Genomic DNA, 18877 nt, shown 5'->3' on the forward strand with positions numbered 1-18877 from the left:
CTGGTTGGATATATAATTAATGTCTCCGACAGGGCAAACCTGGGACTTTCAACGTGTTTTTTGCAAAGCACACAAAGGTCTGGTTTTCTCTTGAGGACAACTTTACTGTGCCTGCAGACGTACACGTCATTTATCAAGCAGAGGCGGTCGCCTGTGCGTCATGGATGGAGTTTACATTTCATGTTGTGTGCATATTCGTAAAGGAAGGAAGGAAGGAAGGAAGGAAGGAAGGAAGGAAGGAGCTCTACAGATTGCATGAAGATGATGAATACGCAGGTTTAAGTCGATTTGCTCCGCTTTGACTGAGAAGGTGCAAATGTTGCCGCTGCTGTAAACTTGATATCCAATTCCCCGTAATATTTTGATGAGACATTTCTAGTGCATCAGGATACCTTTACACACGAGTCTAGGGAGACATCAATCACATCAGCTCCACCTACGTCCTCCATGCAGCTGTGATGTGAGCGTCTGCTGGAGCAGTGGCTCTCTGTCTGGGTCACCTGTCTCTGCCTTTGTGATTCTCCGACGTTTGAAGTGACTTTTTGCTGGGTTTTGGCATTTTTTGGGGTTTCAATATTTCAGATTATGCCCCTCCATCACAAAAGAAGATTTTACAGATTAATTCACATAAAAATACAGATTATTCTGATTTTATTGGGACTGGATGCCAAATATTTATTTTGCTGGTGAATTGAGGATTTTTTAATTAATATGTAATTTCTTTTCTGAGCCTGATAGAGAAATTCAACCACTGTAAATTGTAAATGTAATTCTTCTTCTTCACCGGGAACACCTGACAAAAAAAAACATAATCCAACGAAATTAAACTCCATCCATCCATTTTCAATACAGCTTATCCTCATTAGGGTCGCGGGGCGCAGGAGCCTATCCCAGCTGACATAGGGCGAAGGCAGGGGACACCCTGGACAGGCCGCCAGTCCATCGAGGGCACATGTAGGGACATACAACCATTCACTCTCACATTCACACCTATGGGCAATTTAGAGATCAATTAACCTGCAGCATGTCTTTGGACTGTGGGAGGAAGCCGGAGAGCCCGGAGAGAACCCACGCTGCCACGGGGAGAACATGCAAACTCCACACAGAAGGACCGCTCCGACCGGGAATCGAACCCGCGGCCCTCTTGCTGTGAGGCGACAGTGCTAGCCACTACACCACCGTGCAGCCCCACGAAATTAAACTACACCTTAAAATGATTGAGCGTTAGATGTTGGGTCACAGAAACACTAGTGCAGTGTGTTGAACGGCACTGCACTAGCATCCATAATTGGACACAAACATAGTAGAAGCAAATCTGCTGTCCTGTGCCACTAAGCAATTGGCTCTGGAACAGTGAATTCACTGTTTCCTCTTCTTCACTCTTGAATTTTTCATCAGCCTTCCAGCTCCATAGTGGTGTTTGCGTTTGAATGCTTTTATCCAATTTGGATGAGCAATAATCAAAACAACAAAAACGAAAAAGCTAACAAATTAGCATTTTTATATAAACAAGTTTTTAACGTGAACATTTCCACATGTTTTTTGTGTCTAAGTTACTAATGGGTACAACAATTGAGCAGGAAAAAAGGCTTCAGACGTCGGCCTTAATACTGCTGTAATGTATTCACTCGGGCCGAGTCCTCACAGTCAATGTTTGTCCTCTATATGTGTTTGTTTTTTGCCTCTGACATGCTCAAAATTGTTATTATAGGTGTCTGATAACATTATGTAAAAGGCTCCCCAGAGAAATAAAACGTTTTTCCTACCTGTTGCTCGATCCGGATTGTTACATTGGTGTGACAAGAGTGAGATTGGGAGTCTCGCGCTTGTGTGTCTCGCAAGAGAAGTCTTGAAATCTTGCGCCGCCACATCCACATTGTCGAAAATCAGTAAATTATTCAGCCGCCACACTGAAAATCTTTTAACAACAACAACACAACATTTATTATCTACGCGCTCTGAATCACCTCCCTGCGACTCTCACTCATGTTTCCCCCGTCTCCCGGCAACAAATCACATAACACAATAACACATGGAAAGGGTAAGATTGGATTTAATAAAACATTTTATTTCTCAAAAGGGTCCCGTCCATAATGTCAGACATTTGAAAAAAAACTATCACAGTCCATCAATGGCGAAAAACAAGTTCTTTAAGCAGAAGTACATTGACGGCGAGGAGTTGCCCAGAGGGATTACATTGCAGCCCGTTCTCCCTCAACCCTGGACCAATTAAAACAATTGTTGTCCCCGTTTGTCACAAAAATATGGAAACAATAGGGTCCAGGTTGACCAAATATACCCAGTTTGTATTCAGCTTTGCAAAGTATGTGTTTTCTGCCATTTCGAGGGGAAATGGTATTGTAGCGTACAGGTTTTGGGACGACCCCCCCCCCCCCCCCCCCCCCACCCCCCACCCCCCTTCCCTTGTGTGTAGTACTGCAGAGCATGACGGGGCATGCTGTTATCCCGAGTGTGGGAGCTGCAGCCGGCGGGGGGCCAAAGAGCTCCGTCACGTGTCTTTATGTGTGACAATCTGCCCGTCGCTGCTTTGACATGTTGGGAGGACCTTCCGCTGTGAATTAGGCGCCCACAGTGTAACAGCCCCCAGCATCACTGCTAAATACACTGGGCGAGAATCTGTTATTTTGTCAATGCGATAATTTGTATAAGATAACATATTAAAGAGTTAGAAAATGTGCTTTTTGACCGTATATTACCATTTCTGTTACCACAGAAGAGCTCTAGATTGTGCGTTATCTTTCCCCCCCCATAGATATTAATGTAGCACTAACGTTGGATAACGGACACATTTGTTGAGGGTGCAGTTCTTTCTTTTAGTGCAGCAGTTGGGCCTAATGATTCATCTTTTCCAAAGACCAGCTATAACTCTCTTCCTCTCTGGCCGTGGTTACATTTGTACATTCACTGCAACTGGTGCTGCGGACGCCTTAACTGTCAAGTCTGTACCCTCCAAGATGGGGTCTTGTCCGCAAAAAAAATCACTTTATCCGCCGTTTTACAGCCACTCTTTCTTTTTTTTTCAACCCACGAAATATATATCCAATCACGATCCGGTCATGCAGGACGCATTGAAGTGTCAAGGGTGGACATCTGCAGACACAGCCGAGTTCCGATCTGGTACATCTAATCTCGAAGTCGCATTGAAAAGACAAGTGAAACCCACAGCTTCTGTCCATTGCTATCTTTTCACACACACACACACACACACACACACACAAGGAAGACACACACATCAGCCTAATGGACTCCTCCAGTCCAATTGTGTCTCGCAGACAAAAATGAGAGACAAAGCTTTTTCCCCCTCTCGTGCTGTCTGCGTTTGTTGTCGTCTCCGTTTTGAGACGCGGCTCTCTGACGATGAACATAATGTGCCTTGAATCGTGTTCCTGCTCAGCTCTCTGAGGGAAGCTCACTCTTGGCCCGCGGGGTGGAAAATCCCAGACTCCACCGCCTGGAAGAAAGAGTCCTCCTCGTTCCCTGTAGATTTAACCCATTTTCCAATGCCAAGTCACTCAGTGCTCCTTCTGCTGCTCGTTGGTCTTGTTAACTGCGGTAGAGAGTGATAATTGCTTGACCATATGTTTTACGCGACAGAGTTAATTGTCAGATCAACGGTGTTAAAGTAGCGAGAAAAGTAGTGGCTTTAAATACACTGACACAGCTACGCTATTATTTTAGTTTTTGTTGAATCGGAGACAGGAAGTATTTTTACACAAGCTATAAATACAAGGTATTAAACCAACGATGTTAACAGTCAGGCCTGCACAGCAGCTCCGGTCCACCATCTTATTAGAACCTATAGGTTGACTGAATAAATGTGTGGATTGGAGGAGGCGTGCAGGCGCTTCTCTTGATCGATCAAATATTGGATGCACCACCAGAGATGATGGCCTGTCAGGAGGCGAGAAAGCATTCAAATGAGGGGAAATATAGGTTAACAATAGGCTAGATCGTCAGAACCTATATGTGTCACGCTTAAAATAAATATATAAATCACTTTGATGTTTCCATGTTGGGTAATTTTGTTGAAGAATCCCTTAAAGTTTTTTTCGCTTATGTCATAAAAAAAAAACACCAACACATTTAGATTAACCAAATCACGTCTCCCTTAATATAAATCCTTTTATTGTTTTATTTACAAGCTTCTAGCAGCCAAACATATATTTGTATCTGCTGTTTAGATGTTTGATGAGACATGCATAACTATTATACTAGATCGAACTTGACGCATGCTGTTAATGGAAAATATGTCTTTTTGCCGATGTGCTAAACTCTGCTGTAGTAGCTTCAATTACGCAACGGAAGCCTGAGAGACGAGCTGTGAGTGCTATGTCCCTCCCCGTCTGCTGAGGCAGTCAAGTAAATTAATATATCGATTAAATAAAATAAAAAATCATACTGTCACTGTAAGCTGATGCATGCCATTTAAAATGTAGTAAACTCCTCCATTGGGATAAAAGCTTTTAAAGTCTTATTCTCTCAAAGGTAAATGGAGCCACGTCTCATGCCACACAAATGACGGGTGCACTCTCGTTATTGAGCCAGAGGTGTGAAATCATCTTCTACTGCTTCTTTTTAACACAATTTTTGTTTTTCATTTTGATATTGAGGATTTGTATTAACCTTCTCCAGAGAGTGCTGTGTAAAAAAAAAATATATATATATAAAACTAAGTGAAAGAAAGCGGCTTTAATGATCCGTCCACCCCACTTGGGATATCCCCTGTGAACACAAGTTTCCTTCTGCATGGTGTGCGCAGTACATTAAGCAGACAGACGACAGATATAGTCTTGGGAGGGGGCTCAAGTGATAAGTGTGGCGATTAGGCTAATCTCAGGTTATTTCTGTTGTTGGTGGTTGCTGTGTGTGTGTGTGTGTGTGTGTGTGTGTGTGTGTGTGTGTGTGTCTGTTGGGAGGCCCACACTGAAGAAAAGCGACACATTGGTGGTCCCTGTTAGTTAGCTGAGGAAAGCTCTTCTGCTTCTGTACTACAGACTCTCCACACTCGACTGACTCTCCACGAGGCACATAATGATCCCCTGGTTATTTACAGGGGAGCATCATGGCAGGCACATCCTGTAATGATGTCTTGCGCAAAATGTAATTAATTTGTAACCAGCGAAGCATTTAGGGCTCGTCTACTCTCACTTCCCAAGAGTTAATGTCGTCGCGGATGGATTTACCGAAGCACCCTTCATCCATCTGTCGTAACGTCAGCTGTGTTCATCTATGGAAGTCTAGCTGTTAATATGAACAATTGGTATCGTCTCGTACAGCAATGAGCTATTATTACATCATAGAAGTGTTATTATGGATGTCCGTTTGTGACAACAGCGCAGATTAGATGTAGCATATCAAGTGTGGCTACTCGTGATGCTACAGCCAACACAGTGAGAGGTATGCGAGACCAGATAATGTGTTGTATCTCCACTCTGGGTTACATGACTGCTTAGAATATCTGCCCCATATGGCTGTGTATTTACAGTACTGCATTGCTATATAGTTATATAGCACTTAATGTTTTACTACAGTATATATATATATATATATATATATATATATATATATATATATATATATATATATATATATATATTTATATATTTTCCCACATTATGCAAAGAAGAAAACATAGCTTCTATCGGAGCCGTCATGAGTTGTGTTTGCAGGCCACAGAAAACAGAAAGGATCAATTGCGTTAATATATGAACAAATATGCATTTTGATCATTCACAAGTCTAAAATCATACTACGATGCCATCTCCATATTTTGCCCCTCCCGCTGCAAAATGTGGTCTTAAGGTCCATCTTGCTGATGTTTGCTTGGACACAGCAGGTCACCCTGTGCAATGCAGTCAAATCCCTCCGGCCTTCACATGGGCGCTAATCTTCCCTGACGGCCTTCTTAGCACAACCTCCTGTCTCTGTGCTCCATGACATTTAGAAGAGGAAACAGCATCTCGACACTCGTCTTTCTTTCTCTCTTCCTGCAGTATACGTTTTGTGTTTGTGATACTAAAGCCTTGTTTAAAACCACAAAATAACAATGTCCCCACAAGCAGTACAACCAATTTAAATTGTGATACTTGAACTCTTTAATGCCCAAAAATGGCTGGAAAATGTTTTGCAGAGAGTTAGATGCAAAATTCGATATATATATCTCTTATGTGTATGTGTTACGTATAGAGCGAGAGCCGGGAGGCAATTAGCATAGCTTAGCTTAGCATAAAGCGAATGGGGTCACTCATAGTGATGAACTCCACAGAGACCTATCACCTGAATACGGAGCTCCCCTCATCTTAACAAAGCCTTATAGTGAGTTTCAGCTCATTGTTTAGCCGTCTGGTAACCACCAGTTGTTTTGGTTCACTCTCATTACGTGAACAAAGTGGAGCATTCATCTGCTAAAGAGTCTGATATGTTCCTCAGGTGTTGGTAGAGCTCAAACAGGTGACCAGAAACAAAGCTCCAAAAGGAAACATGAAGTTTCTCCATTGCTACTTGATGTGGAACATTTCCAAGTTCACCATATCGACTCAAAGGGGGAGGATCTGTCGGTGTTGTGTTCACTAATGGCGGCTCCTCGGGCGGTTCTGTGTAACAAACTGGAAGGTCAGGTTGACTGAGTTCAAACTCCTTGTTATTGTGCATCTTTCTGAATATTTTCCAGAGTTAATCAGTTTCTGCTTGAGGAAGGCGGGCAGCAGCGTCTTGGATCGATGTAGCATGCCTCTCCGTTACCTCAGCTCCTTGTCTCTTCCATCATTGACTGACATCTGACAACATCATTCCAGGAATCAAATCAGTGTCCTCGGTCAAAGACTTGAGACTTGCATGTGGGGGGGGGGGGGCACGTTTGAAAAGAGTTGTCGTTGAGCCTACTGGCAAGTTTTTGAACAATAAGTCCCAACATATTCACTAGTTTTCTCAGAAATGTTCTGTTTGGAACGTAGAGTTATCAATGCATCGGTGCTTCTGTTTGTTTGAGTTATTAGCCATGTGTACATGTGTTTTTTTATTTTTATTTTGTTCCCGCTGCTCAGGTTACAGGTACAAATCAATAGAACATTCAAACTCCTCCTCGTCCATAAATACATTTGCTTGTTCCCGCGACGCACACTGAGCCTTTCTTTCCCCACACAGAGCACACTGAAAGCATTTAAAGACATTTTCTAAAAGAATGTGCATAAATTAACCGCGTACATTAATCCCCACATTGGACACATTATTTCGGTGAGCACACCGTGTGGAGTGACAACATCTAAATACTGAAAGAGGAGACACGGTGTCCTTCCACAATCCACCAATGAAGTCCATGCAGAAAAGCACATAAGTGAGACACCCTGCAGCTGCGTGAGCTTCTGCCCTAAAGCATGCCGCCGCTGCCAACGCAGCTCTGAATGGTTGAGCGCAGATTATGGCAGAACAGTGCTGTTGAGGTTATCACGCTCACACGACCTAAAATAGACGCGGAGCGGGTGAGACAGCGGGCAAGGCAGCTATGCGCTCGCAGTACAGTGTGATGTGATTAGTGGAAGAACCGGAGAGTTCTGCTGACGGACCCAGAAACGGTGGAAAAACAGAGCGGCTGAACTCCCACAGGGACGAGCTGCTCGGGCAGGAAGGAGTCTTTATTTGAACTTGTGATTGACACATTGCCACGGGGGCCGACTCGCACGCACTGATTGATGCTTGGTATACGGGGCCAATCCGGTAAAGAACGGTGTCACCCAAGACAACACCTCACCTGCATTCTAGTTTTATCCCACACCTTCGCATTAAGTTGGGATTTTTGAGTCCTTGACGTTAGCAGTGTGTTAATAAATAAAACAAAAACAAGAGCAGCATACCCAAAAAAATCCGACGAGTCCAATTTATTGATTCATTAGTGTTTTGCGAGCTGGCTATTAAATGAGAGACTTTTAACGAAAGCCAACTGCGGCTGACACTTCAACGTGTTATGAGCAGTTAGATGTTGCCGTAATGTGAGGTTATCGCTTCAACGCTATTCTTTGAGGCTCATTAGTGCAGTGATATCAATGTTTTATGGTCTGTGGAAGAAATACTCTTACATTGGAGTGCTTGTCAAATGTTGTTTAACAGGTTTCAACAACTTTAAATGGATCCAAATAAACAAGACGAATGAGTGGAACAGACGACGGCAGGGACAAAGAAGTTTTTTATTTTGTATTTAATTAAGTTAGGCTAGGTACATTGTGCTGTGCTGATTGTATAACTACAATTCAATTTTGAGGTATTTATACTTTATACTTCTAATCCACTACATTTTAGAGGAAACATTGTCAGTCTTTCTTCCTACATGACCACAGATTAGACAGTGTATACAGTATTAGACAGTAGTTCATATTACTATCATAATAGTCCACTCTGAAAGCGGCCTGCTTACTTCTTACTACTTCTTGAGCTTACTACTACTTCCTTGGATATCATGCCACGGTGAACTGTGCATGCAGTAAAGAAATAATGACCGGTCCCTTGTTACATTAATCGCTCACTACTTGTTGTCTGCCTTCGTAAAGCTCCCATTGATCACCACCTGCCTTTTTAATTAAGTCTCTGGCTACAAATGACTGTTGGGCCTCATTACCTAAATGTTACTGCTGCAGGAACAACCGTCTTCACACAGCAGTCTCGTGGCTCGAGGAGTTTCATGTATAAAGCTGATGGACATATTTTCATGCATCTTCTCTGCTCTGCCTCTGTAGTCTGGTCTATTCTAGTCTGCATTGTAGACAGATTTGCAGACTGATTAGCTTCTCTGAGTGTACAGCATGCAGCCTGAGGCAATGAAATAACGTCAACTCTATTTATGTTCATATAGTGCTGAGCTATACATATATCAGCATGATTGTGCATAGGGCATTACAGACATGTACATTGTAATTATTTCCAGCGTGCTGCTTTTCTTAAGGGGAGAAAACGTCTGCTAGGTCTTTGTCTTCAGGAGTTGTTGTTGTTGTTTTAGAAGTTCACTTTTTAACGGCAACAGCTTTTTCTGATATAAAGAAGAAGAAAAAGACGAAGGAGGAAAACGTGAGATTTGCTAAATCCCACCGAGTTCCCATTACATGACGATATGATTTTTCAAATCCAAGTTCCACTGTAATTTTGTGATTAAGCAACACCAAGAGAGATCCAGAAGGAGATTTACAAGACTATGTTAAGCAGGAGAATTCCAGATTTGCCTGGAAGCAGTTTTGTCATCCCTCAATGTAATAGCCAGTGGTGGCTTTAATCCCCTCAAATTAGTCCCTCGCTAATCCTCACTAACCTCAAACAGAGGTCACTCATGTCCAATTTGAAGATGCATAAAGAACACTTTCTAATTGCGTGTTTAAGGCCCACAGCTTGATGAGGAGTAATTCTCCTGCATGCTCTTTTCCCTGCATGTTAGATTCAGTACATACATGCCTCAGCCTTAAAAGTACATGCATTGAACCTGACCGTGTCGGATCACCTCTGGGATTTTCATTCACACACTGCAACACACAGACTAAGTTTTGGTCTCCACGTAATTATAAAGTCTGTTTATTGGGGTATGTAAACACGCCTCACAGGTTGACGTCACACTCCTCGTCTACTCTACCGCGCCGTACCGATGAAAGAATGGGATGACAAATGTGAATGAGCGCCGCGCCGGCTGACCAGCGTGTAACCTTGTGCAGCTATCACATCACATCTTGGCTGTTCGTCTCTTCTGTATTAGAGGATTATGCTGACCTATGCCCCTGCCCTCTCGCCGGTCAAATTTAATCTTAATGCACTTAATTCTAAGCCCATATTTCGCCGAAGCCAACCGAGAGTAATGGCGATGCTTTTGGCTCTCGGTCAGCGCTACCTATTTCCTCGTGTCGCGCAGGTTAACGAGAGCGTATCGTGGCTGAGAGGACACGCGCGGCTTGGTCGATTGTCGTGCCTAACTTCAGGGACGTTGTTCTGAATATGTCACCGCCTTCCTCTCCTATGTGATTGCAACGTGAGCAGGTGGTTTAGGATTTCACAAAACCCGTCTCAACCTGTGTGCACATGGGCACAATCATGCAAATTCACAAACACAGCACCGGGGAAATAGAGATGCAGTATTGTACAGGCCGGGCTGGTCTTTGAATCAAAGTGGATCAATACAACAAGAGGGTGACAGTCACAAAATCAAATCAATAAATTGATGAAGGAACAGCCCGACCACACATCAGACCACATTCAAAGGGAATCAGGGTCCTGCGTGACGGAACACAGAGTAAGCTTGTGCTAATGCTGCTTCTGCACACACAGACAACCAAACTCAGAGAGTATGACAGGCGGGTTCTGCAACCAATCAGAAGCCCCGAAACCCCTTTTAAAAAAATGCACTCTCTACTATTTACATGTCAGTTGGCGAGCTCTCTATGCCATGCTGCGCCACAACCTTAAGCTATTCGGCAGAAAGGGAATCAGCAACTATATAATAATCCTTTGTAATGTTTAAAGAAAACACATTTGGTCAAACATTAGCTTGTTCCACCTTCCAAATTGTGAGGATTAACTGCCTACTCTCTGTTTTCATCATTGTAAATTCAATATATTTGGATTTTGGACAGTTGGTCATACAAAACAAGAGTAATTACCAGATGAATTAATAATAAATAAAAATAAGTGTAGGTTGCAGTGTATTTCCAGGGCCAGAGTTCACAAGTGTACTCTATTCTAGCTATTAGTTTAGATGTAGCTAGATAGCTTTAAGTCACACTTTCAAGCGTTTTCAAGCGCTCATTTATGAGCGTTTTCAAGCGCTCATAAAAGTGTCCCATATTCATGATATTCTTTGCAATATCACAAATAAAGTGTTAAATGGCGTTGTTGTCCTAATTGAGTGTTATTTCAGCGGTCGGTAACCACTGCAGCACATCACAGCTCCAAATAGTTCAAATTCATCCCCAAGAAGGTTATCCTGTATAAGCCTGTGACCTGACCAGTGATCTACACCAGGAGCCTATATTATTATAGAACTCTATTAATAGCATAATACCTTGTGGCTTCCCTGCTGCCACTAGCAGACTTTTCAAGCCGGGTGCCCATGAAACACAAACCCAAACAAATCCCACATTGCGTTAATGAGTTTGTTAACAATGTTTCCTCTCTGTCCTCTGTGACTCAGCGTGACCCCGAGGTCGCAGAGGCTCCCCAGCAAAGTGAAAATGGTCCCTGGGAATTTGTAAAACCTCCCCGCAACCTTCACGCACGTCACCTTATCACCCCCCCCACACTCGCTCTTTTGTTGTGTTTTTTTTTGATTATGCATTAGTTGGGAAAGGAAAGTGCAGACAATCTGCCTGGTGTGAATCATTTGCAATTCAAAGAAGGACCAAAGAGCTACTTCCTGTTTACCAGCTTCCTCCAAGAACGTATACCTTTATTAGTCACCTTTCTGTCTTTGCTTTTCTCTCCCCCCCGTGCTCTCTTTGTCTTGCCCTGTTCTTTCCTATTATATCACCAAACTATAATGAAGTGAAGACGCACACACACACACAGACACACACACACACCCAACAGAGGGAGAGAGAGTTCTGCTATATTAAGAATAAAGATGTAGGCAGCAGAAGAGATACTGGGTGCATTGAGACAGCCGTCCTGTAAGCTAGAGGCTAATTTTAGTGCACTGTATCTCCCTGTGGACGAGTTGAACCATAGAGGGATCTGAGCATCAGCTCGGCCTCTTGTTCTCTCATCTGTTCCGTGTGTGGACGCTGTCCTTTGTGCAGAAAGGTTAGAGGACAGACACAATAGACCGGCGTGGAGAGATGTGGATTCAAAGAGCTTTTAAACCACCTGGATTTGGTGTGTGTGTGTGTGGGGGGTTACAATTATGCCAGATTACATGTCAGCAAAACATGAAGTCCATGCTCAGGCTCTCTTTCTTTTCGGGAGTGATTGCACTCCATGAGAGGAGGAAGTAAGTAGCCCTTGCAATTTGGTTAAAAGTGGACCGTATTTTTACCAAATTCTGAAGTATATAAGCCAGAAATAGAACTGAGGAGAAACATGAAAGGCAGGTAATGCCAAAACAAAGATTGGAGGAGTAAAATATGCTTTATTAGACAACATAACTGTTTTATGTAACAAAGTGCTGCTCTTATTAATTTGAATTGATCATAATTAGACACAGATGTGCATATTGTGTGATCTTTTTTACCTCCCTATTAAAGTCCGGCATAATTGTATCACTTCCATAACTAGATTGTACTTTCTTTCACAACTTTGAAACTCTTCAAACTTGTTATCACTACTGTAGGAAAAACATACCCTGAGGCCCAATTAAATTGCCATTACTGAATGAGCAGTTTACAGAGATCGGAGAGCCATAAACTTAAAAATAGATACTAATTATTGAAGTCTTCCATTCAACAAATTGGCAAATTGCGCAGGTTTATTATGCAAAACCCACCAAACCAGAAATCGGCAATCTTTTTTTTTTCTTCCATATTTAACTTTTTTTCAAAGGAGAAATTGAGCGTCAGTGTCATGGTGATTATGGAATAACTAACCTGGAAATAAGTAATGGCTTTCTCATGCTAATACTAATAAAGAATTAGTGCTGCAACCGACCGCCCGTGAGTCAATTCTCTTCGCCCAGAACGAACCCGAATGAAGCCGCTTCACGTTGCACATATGCTTACTCACCCTGCTGATGGCTTTCTATTCTGAGATGTCCTGCTCTGATGAAATAACCACACCGGCAGTCAGGGCATTTAAACACACACACCGGCTGGTTATTGCAGGTGTACGCACCCCCTTTATCATTCAGTATTTCATTCCCTTCTCTGTGCTCTATGTGTGTGTTGCCTTCATTGCTCAGTTTATTTTGGACAGCAGCCATGTTGAATTATGAAGCTTTGGTAGATGCACACACACACACACACACACTGGTGGTGACCAAATTCTCTGGTGACCAAACAGGCACACCATGCCCTCCACTTCAAAGGGGACTTTGTACTTTTGGGACCGTTTTAAGTATCTTTTTTATCTTTTAAAAAGAAAAAAAAACATATTTTTGTGTCTCTGAAATACCAATGCATGTGATGTTTCGCTAACTGATCTAAATGTGAACCACTGTGTGTCTGCGTTGCCTGCTTTGTGTTTATGTACTTGTATGATATAACAACAAAGGGGACACTAAACATATCTGACTGAGATCTCTCTCCTTTCTTTCTTTTTCTCTCTCTCTCTGGCAGATTTTCCATATGACCTATGACCTGGCTAGTGCAGTGGTAAGAATATTTAATTTGATAGGGATGATGCTGCTTCTGTGTCACTGGGATGGCTGCCTCCAGTATCTGGTGCCTCTCCTCCAAGACTTCCCCCCTGACTGTTGGGTGTCCCTAAACGGTATGGTTGTAAGTATTACACGCTCTTCTCTTTTGTTTGTTATTTTTGGGCACTTGCTGTCAATTAAAGGGCTTTTGCATTTTCATGGCTACATGCATGATATTGTACTAAAAGCATGGCAATAAAAGGCGTGGTTCTTGTGTTGCAGTGTAGGACAATAGTCAGTCATGGTATCACAGTACAGTATGAGGAGAGAAATGTAAGAGCAGGCAGTTTTTTGATTATATGGTAAGATGTAGACAGGTATATTTACAGAATGACAAAGAAACCTAGCTTAAAGAGGCAGGTAGACTACTTATAATACTACTACTGTACAGTGTGTGACTGCCAATGGTACTGTAACAGCAATGTGCTGCCTTTTTCTGTTCATTGTTTCATAGTATTTACACACTTTTACCAAACCTTGTTTTTTCTTCAAATTTCTGGCCTCCCCATATCCCAAATGCAAAAACCTCCATGTTTGAGATCTCTGGGGTTTGTCTCCCGTCTCTGTGCTTTTTCTGTAACTGCGTTTTCAGCTTCATCCACCTCTCTCTCTGAGTTGGGGTCAAACGGACTGTGGTTGCTCATCTCCGAGCAATGTGATGTAGGAGGAGTGTGTGCGGGCCTCCTGGGTAATGCTGATTGTAAATGCTCGCCCGGGGAACTCTCCTGCCCTCTCATCTCCCTCTCGCTGACAAAACATTTCTACACTCCACATGCACACTGACTGCTCGGAGGCATCGGGCTGGAGGTGCAAATGCCAGCTTTCCTCAGCATCACTACCCTGTATCCAGCTCGTCTATGTACTTTAAGGCAGTGAGAAGCCCAACTGAGCCCAATGCCTCACCAACATGTGTTATTAGTCCCAAACAGGCATTATCCTTCTGTGTTTGAACCAAAAATCTATTTGCAGTGATATCGTGTCACAATTCCTCCTTGCTAATGACTATGTACATGGGCGATCTGCTCCCTCGTGTACTGCAGCACCGCAGATGTTTTTCACGCTTTCCATTGATCAACATTACTCTGGCTGCATATTAACTCGTAATCACTGAGCTTAGCCGTACACGTCTCTTTGCACTTGTGCTGCGTGTTGGCCCCCCTCGCTCACAATGAAACGGATATATTCCCCTTTCTTGTATGCAAATCGATCCAAAATGAGGATCACGTAGGTGGCTAATTGGCTGCCCCCTGTGTGGCAGGGTCATTCGCACTGTCAAAATCTATAGCCATAGCTGAGGATTAGCAAAAAGGGCCTCAGTAGAAAAGAGCTGATGTACTGTAGGATACCTGTTTGCTGGATGCTTATAGGCGACTAAAAACAGCTGCGACGACTGGTAAAATTAAACCGGAATCATTTATATGCAGTGTGTCGAAACAACATTACAAAGACGTCTCTTGCTCCTCGCAGATATGAAGTTTCTCGTGACAGGTTCAGACTGCAGCTGAGACTAGCAGACCTATATATAGAACCTCACAGAGTGTGTCTGTTCGGGAAGGGACAATAATGCTTTCAAATCTCAGCAGTTTCACAATGTCTTGGATTAGGATTACCATATATCTCATTAATCTATGCCGATGTTGCTTCGGGTGCTTACTTTTAAATGCTTTTTGTACAACTTCCTGTGCATATAAGTGTCCAGCGAAAAAAAGTCTCCCACCTGACACAAAGTAAATCCAATCCAAGTTCAACAGTCTGAACAAAATCTGCTAATAAAATGTAAACAAACAATACAGAAATCAATCAGGCATTTTAATTTGGATACATATTCATGTTTTGATTCCTCCTCTGTCGTTGTGATGTCTGAACACTTGCCCTAGGCGTGTGAAACGCAAATAATAATCCCAAAAATAATTGATGGATTCCAGTGTCGGTTGCCTAAATGAGACATATTGGAAGCAAAATCGTTGTCCTGTGGGACGTCAGCAGATAACATCGTGTCTACTGACTGTGATGTGGTAGAATGAGCAATTTGTGGAATCTCATCCCAGTGGATCCTCTCAGAAGTGGAGGCCCGTGTGCTGACTGCGCTCTGGCAAATCCAAAGTGAAAAGCCCTGCCCACAAGTGAGATTCCTCTTCTCACACCATCGCAATGCATTAGTGTTTATAGGCTCAACATCTTGATACTATATTTCCTGTTTTGGTATCAAAATATGATGCGATTCTCCGGGCCTGCCAGGTGAATGTTGCCTTCGACGGTCGTGTCTTTCAGCGGCCAAAGAATGACTGCTTTTTAATTCAGATTGCGTCATGTTTAGTTTCTGCCGGATTGGTACTTTCCGTCTCCAGCCGCGAGAGGAAGAGTGGGGCCGACGAGGACTACAGATACAGCTGAGTGGTGCAGCACCGGGTGTAGGACCGTTATCTTCTCGACTAATGGCCTGAGAGTAGCTTCCTACTCTTTAGAGGCTGCATTTACTTAATCACCAGACAAGATAATGCTGCCGAGAGGGTGATGGGATGTTCCTTTTGTCTGCATGTTCAGGGTAAAGATATGTGTTTAGGAGCACGGAGGACCACGTGTGTTTTGTGAGTGCTCACTGTTCCTGTCCAGGTCTCGTATTAAAGAGACAGACAGCTGAGCAGCAGCCTGCCGAGGCTTGAAGTCTCTCTGAGAGATGATGGCGGCTGACAGATATCGGAAGACAGACGAAAGCGAAAAACAGAAAGGCTTGGCCTAACCATGCATAACTACCCTTCAGCCTCGGGACCACCCACTAGCTTTCCATCTCTTTCTTCCCGACCTCTAGATGAGTCACTTCCAAGAGCATAGGGCTCAGTCCAGATTTAATGAATTAATCAAACTTCTCGTATACCTCTTTCAGGCCTTTTTCCTCGACATGACAACACATTGGTTCAATCCGAGCACGCTATTTTTACCCTGATGCAAACAGCTGTGGCTCCCCTGGTTAATTATTTGGTACATTTTGTTGGTTGACATTGTTGGGTGGGTTGTTCTTTGCTGATATTACAGTCAGGGATTTCAATCACTCGTCTGGGAATCTCTTTGTTTATTCAAACGTGGGAGTATTTCCATCTCAATTGTCAAAATGTCAAGCATCTTTGCTAAGGACAGCACTCTAAAACAGTGGTGCTGAGTTTTAAATTTGACAAGATCACTTGTGTTATATGTAAATGCAATAATCATTTTCATTTAATCTTTCTGATTTCGGGTGTGCTCAGTGGGCGTGGCCCGCTGCATACTTGGTTGAGCATGATCGGACACCAAAAGAAAAAATAATAAGTCACCTCGCTCCTGAGTATGTCACTCTTGTTGTTGTATGAATTCATAACCTTTGAGAGAAAGTAAGGCTTTAACCTAGGTGACACAGGTCAGTTATTTATTACGCTAAAAAGAAAAAGAAAACGATATTAGACAGTCGGTGTGATAAAATAAGACATTCAAGAAATTCTAGTCATTTTTCACTATTTTCTGACATTTTTCATAGAAATCAATCAATCAATACAAGAAAATAATTGGGAAGAATAATTGTTAATATTGATTAAAATAATCATTAGTTGCCACACCATTAAAGACCCTCGGGAAAGCATGGGAGACGAGAAAAAAAAACAATAACAGAAGAAAACTGTAGAAAGCTTAATTCATCAAAAGGGCTGAAAGCACATGCGACCAAAAGAAGCTCGACCTTCCCACTGAGATGCGATATGCGAGTGCTTTTCTTGCCAACTTCCAGTTTGCTGCTCATGCAGGCCAGCAGACCCCTGCACTTCCTCGCTTATGTGTTCAAAGACTGTTGTACCTTCTGTGCACGCCCAGGGAGAACAGCTTGTAGTTGGATTACGTAATTGAAAATGAACATTGTGCATCACAGTTTCCCCCCCACCCCCCACCCCCTTTGCGTTGGACAGCTTGCCGGATTTTAGAGAGTTATGTGATTGAGTAATTAATTATTACCAGTTAATGCGGATGTGTGTGCTTAAAGGGCAGCATTTACCTGGAATTAAACATGAACATAAATACAAAATTATTACATTTGTCATCAAAACGTACACAAAAACTAAAAAAACCACACATGCACACACATTCCAAAGATTAACATTCTTTCCCAACAATATGAAAGGTGGTGTATTTTCCTGCTCATAGCACAGATCAGTAACAACACTAATTTGTGTTATTTGTGGAGGGGTCAAAGCCTGTACATTACGTCCTGTTATGCTCATAATTACTCGTTGGTAGCAACAACAACCGGCACCTCTGGGTCAACACTCAACACTGGTGGTGAAGCATCGTAATGCCGTCCCGCTCACTCAACCAGACCCATCTTCTGTAACATGACATTTTTATAGAAAACTTTGAAGTGATATTTGAGGTTAGTGGTAACGCATGTGATCATAAAGTGAATTCACGTGTACTTAAAAACAGAAGGCAGAGCTACTGAGAGACGAATATGCAGTATAGCTGAGGTCACTTGTTTGTCTGCCTCTAGAGCCTCAATAAATGTACAACTCTGAATAATGTTAGCGGCATTTATTAAAATCAAGGGGATTATAGAGAATAGGAGGGGAAAAAAAGTAGAAGCTGCATTTTCTGGTGGTAATACTGCAATGACTCACTATTCCCAAAGAACAAGTCAAGAAAGAAACTAAATATAAATCTGTCACTTTTTACATAGTGCCGGAAAATACACATTTGTTCTTTGATTACTAATTTAAACAGACAAAATATAACCAGTGATGATGCTTTCAATCGACTCCCCCAAAAGGTCTAAGTTTCCTTTCTACTGGCGTCCAATCAAATGTAAAATCTGGTTCGTAGTCAGCCTGCCTACATTTAAGAGACTCTTGTCTGATGATGTCTTTTTATTTTGGATAATTCTTGATATCTGCTTTTCATGTCTTTCACTTGTTATTTTTCTCGACGTCTGCTGTTGAAAGGCGATCTAGAGATAAACTTAAAGACTTGAACTTCAAAGTAAAAGGCGTTGCAGCAACATTCTTCGTTAACAATCATCATTCATCATGTCTCAAGTGTCGGGACATTTTACACACCTGCTTATCTGAGATGTAAAATCACAAACAGTTAGTTTAAATGTCTTTCTATCCCCTCCTCCAATGTTTTTTCGTCTCGCAAGAACCCTCGACAACACGCCACATAACCTGTAGCGTTGCCCCAAACATGAAACTTTACTGTCCTTTTGACGAAATGTTGCTGGAGCGATGAACGATGAATAAATACTCTGATTCGATAGCTTGTAAAAATATCCATTAACTAAAACACTAAAACAAAGTCTCACATGTTGGCGTCAATTGCAAGAGCTGCCGTTTTAACTATAACGGATATAATGATTGCTAATGTATTGCTTACATATGTGTATTGATTCCTTTTGGCTCTGGCGGCTTCAGTGGCAGACCATGCAGAAAACGCTGGTTATCGAATGTCATTCAGACACTGACGCCAACACATTCCTTTGTGCCTGTTATGAATTGTCCACAACAAAATCTTAGTGACTTCTGTATTAAATCGTCA

At 42.5% G+C, this 18877-nt stretch overlaps 1 protein-coding gene across 1 annotated transcript in view; it reads left to right on the forward strand.

Annotated features, from left to right (window-relative positions):
- Positions 1-18877, forward strand: part of LOC117740574 (potassium/sodium hyperpolarization-activated cyclic nucleotide-gated channel 1) — a 59888-nt gene that overhangs the window by 14911 nt on the left and 26100 nt on the right. The window contains exon 3 of the mRNA XM_034547059.1: positions 13251-13412. Coding sequence (XP_034402950.1) covers positions 13251-13412 — 162 coding nt within the window. The remainder of the gene's footprint in view (positions 1-13250; positions 13413-18877) is intronic.

Source organism: Cyclopterus lumpus, chromosome 12 (genome assembly GCF_009769545.1).
Source record: "Cyclopterus lumpus isolate fCycLum1 chromosome 12, fCycLum1.pri, whole genome shotgun sequence".
Classification (NCBI taxonomy): Eukaryota; Metazoa; Chordata; class Actinopteri; order Perciformes; family Cyclopteridae; genus Cyclopterus; species Cyclopterus lumpus.